This window comes from Phacochoerus africanus, chromosome 4 (assembly GCF_016906955.1).
Source record: "Phacochoerus africanus isolate WHEZ1 chromosome 4, ROS_Pafr_v1, whole genome shotgun sequence".
NCBI lineage: Eukaryota > Metazoa > Chordata > Mammalia > Artiodactyla > Suidae > Phacochoerus > Phacochoerus africanus.
Window position 1 is genome coordinate 114,033,333 of NC_062547.1, and position 16,659 is coordinate 114,049,991.

The 16,659-nt window shown below is 34.7% G+C and overlaps 1 protein-coding gene across 4 annotated transcripts in view; it reads left to right on the top strand.

Moving 5' to 3' along the window:
- FER (FER tyrosine kinase) overlaps positions 1-16,659 on the top strand; it is a 432,134-nt gene that overhangs the window by 270,331 nt on the left and 145,144 nt on the right. For 3 of the 4 annotated variants that reach the window (XM_047778393.1, XM_047778394.1, XM_047778395.1), the window contains 3 exons: positions 3,009-3,065; positions 8,539-8,654; positions 11,422-11,516. In XM_047778393.1, coding sequence (XP_047634349.1) covers positions 3,009-3,065; positions 8,539-8,654; positions 11,422-11,516 — 268 coding nt within the window. Of the gene's footprint in view, positions 1-3,008; positions 3,066-8,538; positions 8,655-11,421; positions 11,517-16,659 lie in introns of those variants that run through there. The other variant, XR_007134557.1, reaches the window with a different exon arrangement.

Genomic DNA, 16,659 nt, shown 5'->3' on the forward strand with positions numbered 1-16,659 from the left:
GGACCTAGTTCAACGTTCTGCCCCAAATCTAAATTCTGAAGCCTGGAGACTGCTTCTCCTTAATCTTCATTTCAGTAAAACAGATTAAGAGCACCCATATTCTTGAGTGCTTCCGCTCAATTTTAGTTTTTTTTTTTTTTGTCATGCACTTAGTCTTCTCCCCAGCCTTGTGTGGATTAATGTGCTTTTCTGTCAATCAGTGGAAAGGTTATTTTTGTGGTTTCGAACCAGGAGTGACCCCTAAGTAGCAGCTATTCTGACAATAGTAAATGTTCCACATCCCTCTGACCCCCTCCTCTCTAACATTACACTCCTACCCTGATAATGGCATACCTCCACTTCCCCCCAAATAGTACCTTAGCCGTTATTTAAATTACAGAGTTAACGGTCCCTTCAATATCCCATCCCATCACCAACTGCAAACAAGCCTAAAAGATCTGAGAAATATCCCAGACACAGCTTCTTCAAGGTACTTCCTTCTTTTAAAATTGAAGTATAGTTGATTTATAGTGTTGTATTGATTTCTGTTGTATGGTAAACTGATTCAGATATATATCTATACATATCCTTTTTCATCATGGTTTGTTACAGAATATTGAGTACAGTTCCCTGGGCTATTTAATAGGACCTTGATGTTTATTTTATAGATGGTAGTTTGTAGCTGCTAATCCCACCCTCCTCATTTATCCCTCCCACCCTCCTTCCCCTTTGGTATCCATAGTTTGTTTTCGATGTCTATGAATCTGTTTCTGTTTTGTAAATAAGTTCATTTATATCATTTAAAAAATGATTTAATATAGATATTTGTCTTTCTATTTCTGACTTACTTCATATGATAATCCCTGGGTTCATGAATGTTGCTGCAAATGGCATTATTTCATTGTTTTTTTATGGCTGAGTAATATTCCACTGCTGATATGTACATCTTCTTTATCCATTTACTCATCTGTCGATAGACATTTAAGTTTCTTCCATGTCTTGGCTCTTGTAAATAGAAGGCACTTCATTCTAATGGCATGAAGTAACATCTTATTATGGTCTGTATTTGTACATCACTGACTAAGGATGACTAATGATTGACTTAGGATGACTAATGACTGTCTATTTGTCCATCTTCTTTTGTTAAGTACTCTACCTATTTTCCTAAAATTGGGTTGTTTGTCCTCTTGTTTTTGAGGTATGCATTATCTATGTTTTACATACAAATTACTTGCCAAATGTTTGTATTGTAAAAATATTCTCTGAGGTTGTTGTTACACTTTTCATTTTTTAAAAGTTTTGGGAGGAACCAGTGTTTTTAATTTTGATGAATTCCAGTTGTTTCTTTTATGTGATTTTCATGTCCTAAGAAATCTTTGCTTACATACTTGGTCTTGACGCCTGTGTTTTCTTCCAGGACTTGTGCAGCTTTGGCTTTATATTTAGGTTGAAAGACTTGTCATGGAAAAAGGAAACTTTCCTCTGCCCTTCGACATTCTTCTGGCTAGCCTAAGAATTAAATTGACAGAAGACAGTCTAATTGACATAAGATAGTCTGACAGGAAAAAATCAAATCTAATTTTGTACCTACGGGAAGCCCATATACATGAGAAGTTCAGAAACAGAAATATAAGAAGTGTACATGCTACCTTGCGCTGAGGAATCGGGTAGGAGCCTGAGGCTTCAGAGAGGAGGAGGGTAATTTCAGATGAGAACAGATGTATAGAACAGATGTTTGCCCTGTCCTACAGATAGGTCATAAAAATTATTTCTGGTAATAACTCTTATTAATGGGTAAGGCCCTCAATTTTAATACCTTAAGATGTAAAGCTTTCCAGAATATCTGTTACCTTTAACTCAAAATAATTCAAATGCCAAGGTAGGACATCTTGGAGGGGTTCGTTCTGAACCCCTACAGATTATACATGTAAACTGATTTTTTAAAAAAATGATTGCTGTTCCCTTTTTTGACCTATCAGAGGGCGTAGTTGAGTGTTTTGTCACATGATGTTTCAGAAGGTAAATGGTTTCAAGTGGTTGTCCAGGTCATTTTTAAGCCATTATTAGGGTGGATTTTTTTCACTTCAAGATATTTGATTACTTGTTAAATTCATTCCATAGATCATAATTATATTTTAGTCTGTTTAATGGGGGAATACTATGCTTTAATTTAAAAAAAAAATAAGAATAAAATAAATTACTCCAGGATTTTCTTTCTCTCTCTCTCTCGGCCCCTTTTCATTTTTCCTTCCCTCCTTTCTTTCTCCCTCCTCTCTCCTTTTTCCTTGCCTCATTCATTTTTCCTTTCTTCTTCTTTTTTTAAATCTGTGTGCCTTCCTAACATTATAGTGTTGTATGCTTTCATAGCCGTGACTTTTTAGATGATAAAACAGTCCCTAAGTAGTAATTAGTTCTTGAGATCAGATAATGGGGTGTTCTTTTCTAATGGCCTGTTTGCATCACTAGACTTGTGTACCTTGATGATACTGTAATTGATGTTCGTTGCTTTATTTTACTGCAGGAAATTACTTGGGGAAAGATGTGAGACTAGATGCAGTGTAATAGAAGCTATAATTTATGGCCAGTTGTGGAAAAATAGCTCTTCGTAATGTGGTTTGGGTAGAAAAATATTCTCTATGATTAAGTGAGGATTGCAAATTTTACATTGCAATGTGAAATTCCCTCATGTACTTATGACACATCTTTTTTGAAATGACAAATAATACAATAGACTAAGCTTTATGGTGGGAGGAAAGTGCCTGCTATATTCTAGTTACAGGGCTACTATCATTTTGAAGGCTAAGAATTCTGATAGAAATTTGCTATAATGTAGATCTTAAAGTTGTATTGTATAGTAACATTTCTTAAAGCTGTTTTTATAACCTCTTGAGGTTACAACTTCTTAGTGTGCTGTTGATGGAATGGTCAAATGAAATATCCCTTAGGTCTATTTGCCACTGCCTCAAATGCATCTTCCAGGAATGGTACTCTTACTTGAACTAAAAAACCATTCTTTTTCTTTGCCATAGGATAAGAAATGGGTTCTCAATCATGAAGATGTCACATTGGGAGAATTACTGGGCAAGGTATGTAATCCACCAAGCTGAAAAACCACAGGTCTTCATAGTGATTGTGAAGTCTGCAGAATTCTTCATTTTCTTGAAAGCCTTCCTTGTATTCCAGCACACAGCAAGGCACAATCCCACATGATCCTAGAAGAACATAGTACCACAGCTTTTATAAATACCATGATGTTCACTGAAATAGAGTGAAAATCTTGGAAAAGCTTAAGGATTTTCTTGACTTTTTCAAACAGAGTAGATTGTATATTTCCCTCTGAAATGACTAAAAACCACAATAACTTTATTACAGTGTAGTAAAGCCATAACTAGTGAGCTGAGATCTGAAAAGAAAGTTTGAGATAATAAAAGTTTAAAGACCTACCACTCTTACTCCATTTGTTTCTGGTTACACATGATAGTTTAGAAAAATGAAGTTCTACTTTTTGGGGTTTCAGGATTTTATATAGAATCCCAGTATGCGACAACATTGGACACCATGTTCAGTCAGACACGTTTCAGTACATTTATTTTGTAGCTAGCTTTCTTAGTGGTCAGAGGAGGCAGCTATATATGATCAAAGTCCCTTCTTCCACCTAGCTGGAGGAAACTCATGGCCTGCGTGAAAGTATGTTATATCTAACAATGATGGCAGACATTTAATTATTAATCAAATGGACACTTTGCAGATTTATTGTTTATTTGCAATTGAGTTACAACAGGTAAATAATAACCTCTTTGTCAATGACTTAATTAGTGATGTTGACATTTGAAAATGTGGATTGAGTTTAGGTTCATAATGCAATGTAGAAAATAGTATGAAATTCAGGTATTTAGGGGAAACTACTGCTGATACATTTCTGAGTCATCAGTACTAGAATTTAAGGATTAGCATTTCAAGTAAACAAGTAAATGATTACTCATTGCTTTTTTGATTCAAATGTAAACTTGATGAATTGACAAATTGTCCCTATTTTTTAGCCCTCATATGTGCTAAGAAAGTAAATCTCTATTGAAATAATCTGCCTTGCAAGATTTTTATTATTTTAAAATATCTTTTCATCACTTTAGCTTATTAGTCAGTCAGTTGGAGTGATTGGGCCAAAAATTATTACAAAGAAATTAAAGAAATTCCCACAGAGTACAATTAAATAATATGTTATAAAACTAAATCACTTACTGACGAAGTGTGTTGAGAAGGGCAGATTTTTCAGTATAAGGAAAAAATATTTTCAGTTAAAGAGAAAGACTTAATAGTTTTTATGTTTAGTTTAATATGTGATATAGTATTTCACACATAATATTAGGAGGAATTTTAGCCTTTAGGACCTCGGTAAGGCTTTTTCAAAGAATAATTATTTTCAGTGACAAGGCAATAGCATGATGTCAGTTTTAATAAATTTAATAATTTTTAGTAAAACACTTAAACTTTAGAGACAGTGTATAACTTAAACTCAGCTAATATTTTTGAGGTGAAAATTGTCATTTAATATTTTTATTACCTATCTGAATAAATATTTACTGTATACTGCTTGAAAATGCATTCATAAAAGAATTAGCCATGATTCCTATAATTATGTACTTTGAAATGTAGTATTAATACAGGGTTGAGACAGAAACTCTTACCTTTTTTATTGAGCCCTATATACCGTAGACTGTACTTGGTCTGTAGTTGGTATTCAGTAAAAAATTTTCCTAACTCCTCACACATGTATTCCAAGGGCAAGGCACTCTTCTGGGCCCTTGGGATACATCTGTGAACATATAGATATCCTTGCCTTTATGGAGCCCACATTCCATCAGCAGGAAAAGACACATAAACAATAAACTTAATAAATAGGCAAACTACTAATATAAAATTAATTATACTAATTATAAGATTAATTGATAAATAATAACTGTTAATAGGTAAACTATTAATTAGTATAAAAACTATTTTATAATGTTGAAGAGTGCTAAATCTTGTGAAAAATAAAAGGAATTTTGGAGTGCTGTTGGTGAGAGTTGCAATTTTTAATAGGGAAATCTGGGTGAACCTTATTAAAATTGTTAAAAACTTTCCAATAAAGACTTGGAGAGGAGGGATTTAGTCATGTGGTCATATGAGGAAAAAGGTCCTAGGCAGAGGGAGTAACCAATGCAAATTACATTTGATGAGGGAAAGAGACAGTTTGCCTGTAACCTGGTAAGCAAGGTGGAATAGGATAGGATAGCAAGTCAGCGCGGTGGTGAGAATATAGATCACACAGAGCCTTGCAGGTCATTATAATTACTTTGGCTTTAAACATGCGTGAAAAGGTGATCTGGTGGATGATTTTTGAATAGAGAAGTGGCATGATCTTCCTTTCTACAGAGTCTCTTCTGGCTGTTGTGTTGAGAATAGGCTGAGCTGGAAGGTTAGGAAGCTATTGCACTTACCTAACTTAAGGTGATGGTTGCTGGATCAGGGAAGTGGCAGTGGTGGTGGTGAGAAGTGATGAGTTATGATTTGCTTTTAAGGCTGGTCCAACTGGATATCCTGATGGACTCTATGTGGGGTATGAGATATGAGATAAAGAGGACAGTTAGTATAGGTGCGACAGATTCTGGAGAACAAGATTGGAGTTTGGGATATAAATATTAAGGTTTGTCTGCTAGACTTCCAGGTGGAGATGTTAATACCCGAAACAGTAGGGTGTTAAGTCTGGAGTTGAGAAAAGAGGTCTGGATCAAAAGTACAAATTTGGTAATTGTCACTTACTTACTTGGTAGTTTAGGTAGATGTATTTAAAGCCATTAGACTAGATGAGTTCAACAATGCAGTGAGTCTAGAAAGAGAAGAAAGAGAGATTAAGGACTGGTCATTTCAAAATTAAGAGGCTACAGAGAAGAGAAGCAAGATGATTAAGGTTGAGAAAGAGAAATCTCCTGGAAGGCAGAAGACCAGGTGATGGGATGTCTTAGAAGACAAGAGAAGAAAACATATCAAGGAGGAGAGAGTGATCAGTGCTCGTAAATGCTGCTGAGACGTCAAATGGAATGATGACCAAGAACATTGAATTTAACAATGAAGAGATTGCTGGTGACTTGGTTGAGTGCTTTCTTTGAAAGCCAAATTGGGATATGTTTAAGAGATCATGGGAAGAGAGGAATTAAAGATAGCAAGGATGTAGCTCTCTGAAGTTTTGCTATTGAAGAAAGCAGAGACTTGTGGTAGTTTCAAGAGAAATGATTTGTATGTTGTTTAATCTAAGAAAAGTAGCATGCTGGTTTGCATTTGGCAACGATGTAGTGAAAAATGCATGATTTTGGAAGATGAGAATTGCTAGAATAATATCATTGCGTAGTTAAGAGGGGATGGGATTTAGTTTACAATGGAGAATTGACTTTAATAGAAACATAGTAGTTCATTTTTATAACAGCAAGAAGATTGGTAAGAGGCTAAATGTGGGGCTGAGAGTATGGAAGTTCTCTTTAGATTGCTTCAATTTTCTCAATAAATTAGGAAGCAAGATTATATTGTTGACTAGATTCACTTTAAATTCATGAACACAAACCTCTAGGGGGTCCTTAATACTGCTCAATAATTATATTATGATTCCTTAGACCATTCACACTCTCATTCTTCTAATTAACTATTTTCCCCTTCGACACTCTTCCTAAGGCCCTCATACCTCCCCAATTCTCAAGATTCTAGGAGGAAGACAAAGGGGAAGAATCCAAATGCCTGTAGAGAGAATAATGGTCCTAGTAAATTAAAAAGGTAATCTAGCCAGGAAATGTCTTCTAATGAGCAAAGAGAAGGTTTTAGACAAGATGAATTGTGCTTCAGAATCATTCAGATAAATAGAGGCCCAGCTATAATCATGTGTACTAAATACCTTCTTTCAGCTCTATTGCTGATATAATAAAAGATGTGATAATTGTGGGAAGGAAAAAACCTTGAATAACAGAGATGGATGTAAAGCTTAAAATTTTCATTTGCAATGAATGTGTACTCTATTAAATTTATTGTATATTTACTTTTCACATAACTGTGATTATTTTTTTGTTTGTTTGCTTTTTGATTTTTTGCTTTCTCTGGGGCCATGGAAGTTCCAAGGCTAGGGGTCAAATCAGAGCTACAGCTGCCAGCCCACACCACAGCCACAACAATGCAGGATCCAAGACATGTCTGCGACCTACACCACAGCTCATGGCAATGCCAGATCCTTAACCCACTGTGCGAGGCCAGGGATTGAACCCACATCCTCATGGATCCTAGTTGGGTTCATTAACCACTGAGCTACAAAGGGAACTCCGATCATTGTTTTTAATAAATATTTGAGTTGAATGTAAAATGTAATGAGAATACTATTAATTACTTAAATATTCAAGTATACTTAAAATATTAAGTAAAATAAACATGAACTAAATTAAGCAAATATTTAATACAAATTTAATACATTAAAATACTTTAGTAATTTTAGATTTAGTAACATGTAAAATTTATACACCTTGGACTATTGGTTAAGAGTTATGTTGACCTTAGAACTCAAAATCATTGATTATGAGACCTGTAGTCTAGTTGCTTTTTGCTTAACAGTACTGAAGCTTATTTTAATATGATACTTGTACATCATGATTATAGCTATATAGAAGTACATGCGCCTACATAGAAATACTCAAAAATTGCTGTTGTGTTGCCTTTATAGATTTTCTATATCATGTTGTTGCATAATTATAAGTAATGTGACTTCAAACTGGAAATAAGACATTTTTTCTTGTCCACGCCTGCAGTTTGCAAAAGTTCCCAAGCAGGGATCAAACCCGCGCCACAGCAGTGACAATGCCGGATTCTTACTCAATAGGCCGGAACTCTGAAATACAGCATTTTTAAATCAAAATGTATTCTAGCTGTAGAATAAGGCTAGGAGTTCTTCAGACATTTGCTAGAAATGAGCTCCTCATGGGTGACATTGGCGTTTGGGGAAGCACGTCCTCTTCATTGGTATCTTTCAGAGACTAATAGCCTGCAGCAGGGACTGCTGAGCCCTTTGTCCACTGGGTTCTGCTGCATCTCCCCTCTTCTGGTTCTCTCACAGTCTTCTCCTATGGACACCTGACTATGTGCATCCATACCACCATTCACCTCACACAGTCTTTGCTTTATCTTAAAACATTAATGGGGCATCATTTAATCTAATAAAAGTTAGCTCTTAGGGGTAAAGGGAACTAGGTGGAGTGAAACTTAGGTACTTCTGACAGCGTTAATTGGAGTTTTCCTTTTATTATCTTTCAGTGTTTCCCATTTCCTTTTCACTTCTCCTCAAGCCTCAATCCCGCAAATGGTTGGCATATTGTTGAGTTATATATTTAAAGTTGGAAGATTTGTTAAGAGCAACATTCCCAATCTTTATTTCCATTTAAAACTCTGAATAAAACTAACAGAGCAATTTAATTCAAAACTCATCATTACATGCTTTCCTTGTCCTTGGTGGTTGTCTTGCACCCCAAACAATAAATATATTTGTATTTTCAGGGTAATTTTGGTGAAGTGTATAAGGGCATATTAAAGGATAAAACTGCTGTTGCTGTTAAAACCTGTAAAGAAGATCTTCCTCAGGAACTGAAAATAAAATTTTTGCAAGAAGCCAAGTGAGTTCTCCAAAGTAATGTAAATATGTATTTATCAGTGATTAATTAAAACATAAGTTTGAAGATATCTTAAATTATGATTTGAAGAATGAGAAGTAAGTACTTTTGTAACCCTCAAAAGTAAGCACTTACTGTACAGTGTGGGCAACAAAAAGTTTCAATGTTTTTGATTTAGATCACAGGTCAGTTAGGTGATCACTGTCAAAAGAACCAGATGCTAAGAACAGTGAATATTCTTGGAGTCCTTAAAAAATATTATAGTATTTTCAGCTTTTGTCACACGTGCATATACACATATGTATATATACAGTGTTGTTATATATATGTGCAGTGTCGTGATTGTCTTCATAATAAAAATATGACTGTATCCTATATATAAAATATATGATTTAGATACATATTTAGGTATATAATTAGATCTATTCTACCCTCCCTAGATATTATCAATTGATTCTTTATTCCCAGCTGTTCGTTTCTTTTCTGAGACCCTCAAATTTGTTCTTCAGCTCAGTGTCTGGTATTTGTCTCAGAATTTGCAGATTGTTTTAATTGCTCTTCTAGGATGATTATATACACTTTTTTCTATTATAGCTAAAATTTGTGTTCCGACTTGTCAGCCCTGTAGTGCAGATTGCTAAAACTATTCTTTTAGTGATAAAATCTAGTATATACAACAAAATGGAAAACAAATGGGAAGGTGCTTGGACAGACTAAGAATGGACAAATGAAAGGAAATGGATGGGAGGGAGAGAAGGAGAAAGAGGATATATAGATCCATAGATTGGTGGTATAAAGGGAAGGAGGGAAAGGATTGTATATGTTTGTGTGTGTCTTGTCTCCATCAGGGCACTGTTTATACAACTGAAGTTTTTGTAAAGTGCCATGGGAGAACAGAGCACATGGCAGTGAGAGAAATAAATTTTATGGCATGTGGCATCTAGATGTCTTTTCTCCATCATCTAAAAATGGACTCTTGTTGCAATGGATTACACCAATTAGTTGCATTTATTAAATATCATCTGTGGAATAAAGTTGCAAACCTTTTACATGTATGTGATTACCAATTCAGAAAAAAAAGCTCTATGATAAATTTAAAGGTATGCTATCACAATTGAAAATCATAGGCCCATTATTTTCATTATTCATAGGTGTCTTAAGGTACAGATAATATCTAACTTTTTTCAAATATATTGAATTTCCTTTCTAATTTGCAAATGTTTTATTGCAAAATAGAATTTAATTTCTTCTAAAGTGAGACTATGAAATTTTAGGTTAAAAATGAAAATTATATCCATGCAGGGAGTTCCTGTTGTGGCGCAGCAGAAACATATCTGAATAGGAACCATGAGGTTGTGGGTTCATTCCCTGGCCTTGCTCAGTGGGTTAAAGATCCTGCGTTGCCATGAGCTGTGGTGTAGGTTGCAGACACAGCTTGCATCTGGCATTGCTGTGGCTGTGCTGTAGGCCTGAGGCTACAGCTCCAATTAGACCCCAGCCTGGGAACCTCCGTGTGCTGTGGGTGTGGCCCTACAAAGACAAAAAAAGAAAAAAAGAAAATTACATCCATGCAGACTCCCAAGCGTCCTTTAGTAGATGATAGACCTATAGATTTAGATACTGAATATTGATTGGGTTCTGGCTATTTTGTAGAATTTCTTTGTTAATAAGCATTTTTCAACCTAAGAAGTGACATTTTGGGTTAAGGCCAGACATTCTAAAACTTTCTAATTCCTGATAGAAACTGCAAACTCAGTTATTGACAGAATATTTCTCTTAGCTCTTGAATTTTTCGCAGTCTATCTTTTCATTTATAAATCAGTATAATGATTTATATATATTTATAAATATATAAATTTTTAGTCGATAACATTTTTCTTAGAGCTATTTCTGCTTTAGTTGTGTGGTCTAAAACATGTATGAACTGTTTTATCTTTCTCCAAACTAGGTTATTTTTTCATCCTCTTAGGAGTGAAACTGCATTTTTCAAATATGAGTGATTTCATAACTTTGTCACCAGAAAAATATGGAATAACATGTGGTAACAGAAATCATCAGGGTAGACAGGCCTCAGGGAATCTAACCTATTTTAACTCATGCTTGGGGTCCTATGAATGAGTTTAGGCTGCTTTGATAGCCCTCTGAAATTCTGCCTTTATCCAAACTAAGACTTCTCTGCCTCAGCTAAACTTTTATATTACTCATTGTTTAACTCTCTATAAGGTTTCTTAAAACTTTTGAGTTTTCACTATTTTGAAATTGATCACGATTATCAAGAAGTTACATATTAGGAAATTTAAATATGAAGTGATTACCCTATAGCATTTACCAGTATGAATTGTTCTTTATTTTAAATGAAATGTATACATAAAACAAAAAGATGCTGCCCTTACAGCTTATAGCTTTTGGTGCATTAACAGTTTTCAGCTATGCTTTTGTGAGGGTGGTTATAACCAGATGCTTTGAAGGGAGTTCTGCATATTCTGGACTAAGTAAATTATTCCTTTTTAACATAATTGTTAGTTATTCAGAGTGGATCATTAATCTTCAAATGAACATTTAATCAAATTAAAAAACTGACTCGTATCTGCATTTTGTCAAGACTTATCAAAATTTATATATATATATATCATTTATCATAATTTGAGTTTGTACTAAAGTTTAAAAAATTATGTTGATTGAAGTGTATTCTGCTTGTGCACACTACTCGTGATCTTAAATTAATGCTTATAATTTCAATTATAACTATTCTTATGCTTCTCTCATTCAGAATTCTCAAGCAATACGATCATCCCAATATTGTCAAACTTATAGGAGTTTGCACACAAAGACAGCCTATCTACATCATTATGGAACTGGTTCCAGGTAATAGGATTTTAGAGGTTTCCTCGATAACATTTTAATGTCATGTTGTATTGCCTTTATATGTTCAGTCTCTTTGGTTTCTCCTTATAGAATTTCCAAGGATTTTGTTTAACATTTTTCTGATGACAAAAGAGCTTGTACACATACTCAGTATTTTTATAGTCTATAATTCTTGGTATTTTCTAGAAAATGTCAGCCAGCCTTTTTAAGAGAAGATAAATTATTACATTTCTTTTAACGCATGGAATTTAGTTACATATAAAGTTTCTGTGAGAAAGGCTATTTAGAAAGATAGTCTACTTAGTTTAACTGTATAATAATGATAGTACTGCCTTATGTCTAGTTCATTGTATATCATTTTCTAAGTATATTACCGCACATCCTCTTGTTTGGTTGTACATAAAAATGTCATAATGCTTTTGGTCACAGCCTATATACTTCTTGGATATGGGGAAAAAAATATACTCTCTTGAGGAATTCATCCTTGTATCAATTTTTGGTGACTTTTAACACCTCAAAGTATTTTGGTTAACTACTTTTGCCAACAAACAGGATAACATCAAAGTGATAATCATATATCTCTAAGTTATTTTTATTGTATGTCTTTCTATTATAGAAAATATAATCAGAGGTAAAATATGATCTTGATAAGACTTATACATTTTTTATCACTGAAAAGGATTTGCTTTGTTAGCATAACAACTATTTATTCATTTTAAAAGAAGAAACTTAAAGGGTTATGAAAAGTACTTCTATCTTTTACATACATTAAGTAAACCTGCTATTGCAGATAGTCCATTAAAACTGTTTACATAATTCTTTAATTATTTAATGATAGTTGGTCCAATTTTATCACACTGATTTGATTGCTGTTGGAATATTTCTTTATTACCATATAACTGCAGGATTCCTAGATCATAATCATTTTCATCCTCAAGAGGGAAATATACATTTGTATAGTTCATACACTATATATGACATATCTTAAAGTAGCTTTCAATACAGTTGTGAAAACATAGATTGCAGTCTAAAATTTTAAAAACAATTGAATGGCCTGTAACTTTAATAAAAATAAGATATTTAAATATTAGAGAGGGAGTTCCCATCGTGGCTGAGTGGTAGTGACCCTGACTAGCACCCATGAGGACATGGGTTAAATCCCTAGCTTTGTTCAGTGGGTTAAAGGATCTGGCATTGTTGTGAGCTGTGGTGTAGGTCACAGACATGGCTCAGATCTGGCATGGCTGTGGTGTAAGCCGGCAGCTTACAGGGCTGATTTGACCCCTAGCCTTGGAACTACCATATGCCACAGGTGTGGCAACAAATTTGACAACCCAGGAGAAATGGGCAACTTTCTAGAGACTGACAGCCCACCATAACTGAATCAAGAAGAAGTAGATCAACTGAACAGACCAATCACTAGAAATGAAATTGAATATGTAATAAAAACACTCTCTACAAACAAAAGTCCAGGACCAGATACTTCACAGGCAAATTCTACCATACAAAGAAGAAACTTACACCTATCCTCCTTAAACTTTTTCAAAAGGTTGAAGAAAAAGGAACACTCCCAAAGACATTCTATGATGCCACCGTCACCCTAATACCAAAACCAGAAAAAGATGCTACCAAAAAAGAAAATTATAGGCCAATATCTCTGATGAATATAGATGCAAAAATTCTCAACAAAATTTTAGCCAACCAAATCTAGCAACATATAAAAAAAGATCATACACCACGACCAAGTGGGATTCAACCAGGTTCACAAGGATGGTTCAACGTACACAAATTAATCATCATCATGAATGACATTAACAAAAGAAAAGTCAAAAACCACATGATCATGTCAGTAGATGTAGAAAAAGCATTTGACAAAGTCCAACATCCATTCATAATAAAAACTCTTACCGAAGTGGCTATAGAGGGAACATACTTTAACATAATAAAAGCCACTTATGACAAACCCACAGCAAATATAATACTCGATGGAGAAAAGCCAAAAGCCTTCCCACTAAAATCTGGAACAAGATAAGGATACCCACACTCACCACTTTTTTTCAACATAGAATTGGAAGTCCTAGCCACAGCAATCAGACAAACAAAAGAAATAAAAGGTATCCAAATTGGAAGAGAAGAGGTAAAATTGTCACTCTATGCAGATGACATGAGACTATATATAGAAAACCCTAAGGACTCCACATAAGAACTACTCAAATTGATTAACGAATTCAGCAGAGTAGCAGGATACAAGATTAACATTCAGAAATTGGTTGCATTTCTGTATACTAACTATGAAATATTAGAAAAGGAATACAAAAATACAATACCTTTTAAAATTTTTGTGCCCCCCCCAAATTAAATACCTAGGAATAAACCTGAACAAGAAGGTGAAAGACTTATATGATATAAAACATTAATCAAGGAAATTAAAGAGGATGCAAAGAAATGGAAAGATAGTCCATGCTCCTGGGTGGGAAAAATTATATTGTAAAAATGGCCATACCACCCAAAGCAATCTACAGATCAAATGCAACCCCTATCAAATTACCCAGGACATTTTTCACAGAACTAGAACAAACAATCCAAAAAGTTATATGGAACCATAAAAAAAACATTATTGCCAAAACAATCCCGAGGAAGAAGAACCAGGCAGGAGGCATAACTATCCCAGACATCAGGCAATATTACAAAGCTATAGTTATCAAGACAGTGTGGTATGATACCAAAACAGACATACAGACCAATGGAACAGAATAGAGAACTCAGAAATAAACCCAGCCATCTACAGTCAATTAGTCTTTGACAAAGGAGGCAAGAATATAAAATGGGAAAACAACAGTCTTTTCAGCAAAGTGGTGCTGTTAAAACTGGACAGCTGCATGTAAATCAGTGAAACTGGCACACACCCTCACACCATGCACAAAAATAAACTCAAAATGGCTTAAAGACTTAAATGTAAGACAAGACACCATCAAACTCCTAGAAAAGAACATAGGCAAAACATCCTCTGACATAAACTGTACAAATGTTTTCTTAGGTCAGTCTCCCAAGGCAACAGAAATAAAAGCAAAAATAAACCAATAGGAGCTAATCAAACTGACAAGCTTTTGCACAACAAAGGAAACCACACACACACACACACACACACACACACACACACACACACACACAAGACAACTTACAGTATGGGAGAAAATAGTTTCAAATAATGCAACTGACAACAACTTCATCTCTAAAATATGAAAACAACTTAGACAACTCAACAGCAAAAAAAAACCAACAACCCATTGAAAAATGGGCAACATACTTGAATAGACATTTCTCCAAGCAAGATATACAGGTGGCCAACAAGTGCATGAAACGTCACTAATTATTAGAGAAATGCAAATCAAAACTACTGTGAGGGATCAACTCACACCAGTCAGAATGTCCATCATTAATAAGTCCACAAGTAACAAATGCTGGAAAGGGTGTGGAGAAAAGGGAATCTCCCTACAATTTTGGTAGGAATGTAATTCAGTACAACCACTGTGGAAAACAGTGTGGAGGTACCTCAGAAAACTAAATACAGAAATACCATATGATCCACCAATCCTGCTCTTGGGCATATCTCAGACAAAACTTTCCTTGAAAAAGACACATGCATCTATATGTTCATTGCAACACTATCCACAATAGCCAGGACGTGGAAGCAACCTAAATGTCCATCCACAAATGAATGGATTAAGAAGAAGTGGTATATATACACAATGGAATACTACTCAGCCATAAAAAAGAACAAAATAATGCCACTTGAAGCAATTTGGTTGTAACTAGAGACTCTCATACTAAGTGAAGTAACTCAGAAAGAGAAGGACAAATGATATCACCTATATCTGGAATCTAATATATGGCACAAATGAACCTTTCCACCGAAAAGAAACTCATGGACTTGGAGAGCTGACTTGTGGTTGTTCTCCAAAGGGAGGGGAAGGGAGTGGGGTGGACTGGGAATCTAGGGTTAATAGATACAAACTATTGCCTTTGGAATGGATAAGCAATGAGATCCTGCTGTATAGCACAAGGAACCATGTCTATTCACTTTTCATGGAGCATGGTGGAGGATTATGTGAGAAAAAGACTGTGTATATGTATGACTGGTTCACTTTGCTGTATAGTAGAAATTGACAGAACATTGTAAATCAATGATAATGGAAAAAATAATAATCATAAAATAAAAAAGACTAAATAAATAAATATTAGAGATACATATAAAAAATTCACATAACGCAAATAAAGCCCTCAGTTAACAAGGGATGTCACTGAGAAATTTAAATTTGAGAGGTGGGCAGTCTTGAGGAAACATGATTTTGGTATTAGTATGAATGCTTAAAAGAGCATGTGTAACCAATTCCTAAAGGCAGTTACAAATTGAATAAAACAAGTATAGCTTTGAAAGAAAGCCAAGAAAGTGTTCAGCTGGACATGAAATAGTAACCTTTTCTGATGTTTTTTAGATGATTAAGAATAACGTACTTCATTAGAAAATTCAAACTCTAATGAGAAGAAAAAACTAAAAGTGTAAACCTCCCACTCAAGAACCTAATCCTATTCCAACATTAATTGTTATTTAGTTTTTTACTTTTTTCCCCTGAGGAAAATATTTACTATAGATACCTTGATTTTATGCAAACGTTTTAATTATTAAAAATCATAATATTGTGTCTGATCTTTTTTTCTCCTACTAGCATGACATGCTTTCATTGCTTCATATGCATCTATGTAGTTTTCCTTTTTTTTTTTTTGTCTTTTTAGGGCCCCACCTGCAACATATGGAGGTTTCCAGGGTATGGGTCGAATTGGAGCTATAGCTGCTGGCCTATGCCATAGCCACAGCAATGCCAGATGTGAGCCACATCTGCAACCTACACCACAGCTCACAGCAATGCCGGATCCTTAACCCACTGAGCGAGGCCAGGGATTGGACCTGCTGCGTTCTAATGGATGCTAGTCACGTTCATTTCCACTGAGCCACAATGGGAACTCCTCCTACCTTGTCTTTATAGTAGCTATGTAATATTCCATTATATGGTTTTGTATAATTTAATCAGTCTTCTAATTGAACAACTTTGGTTGTTTACATTTTTATTATTTGGGTTTAAAA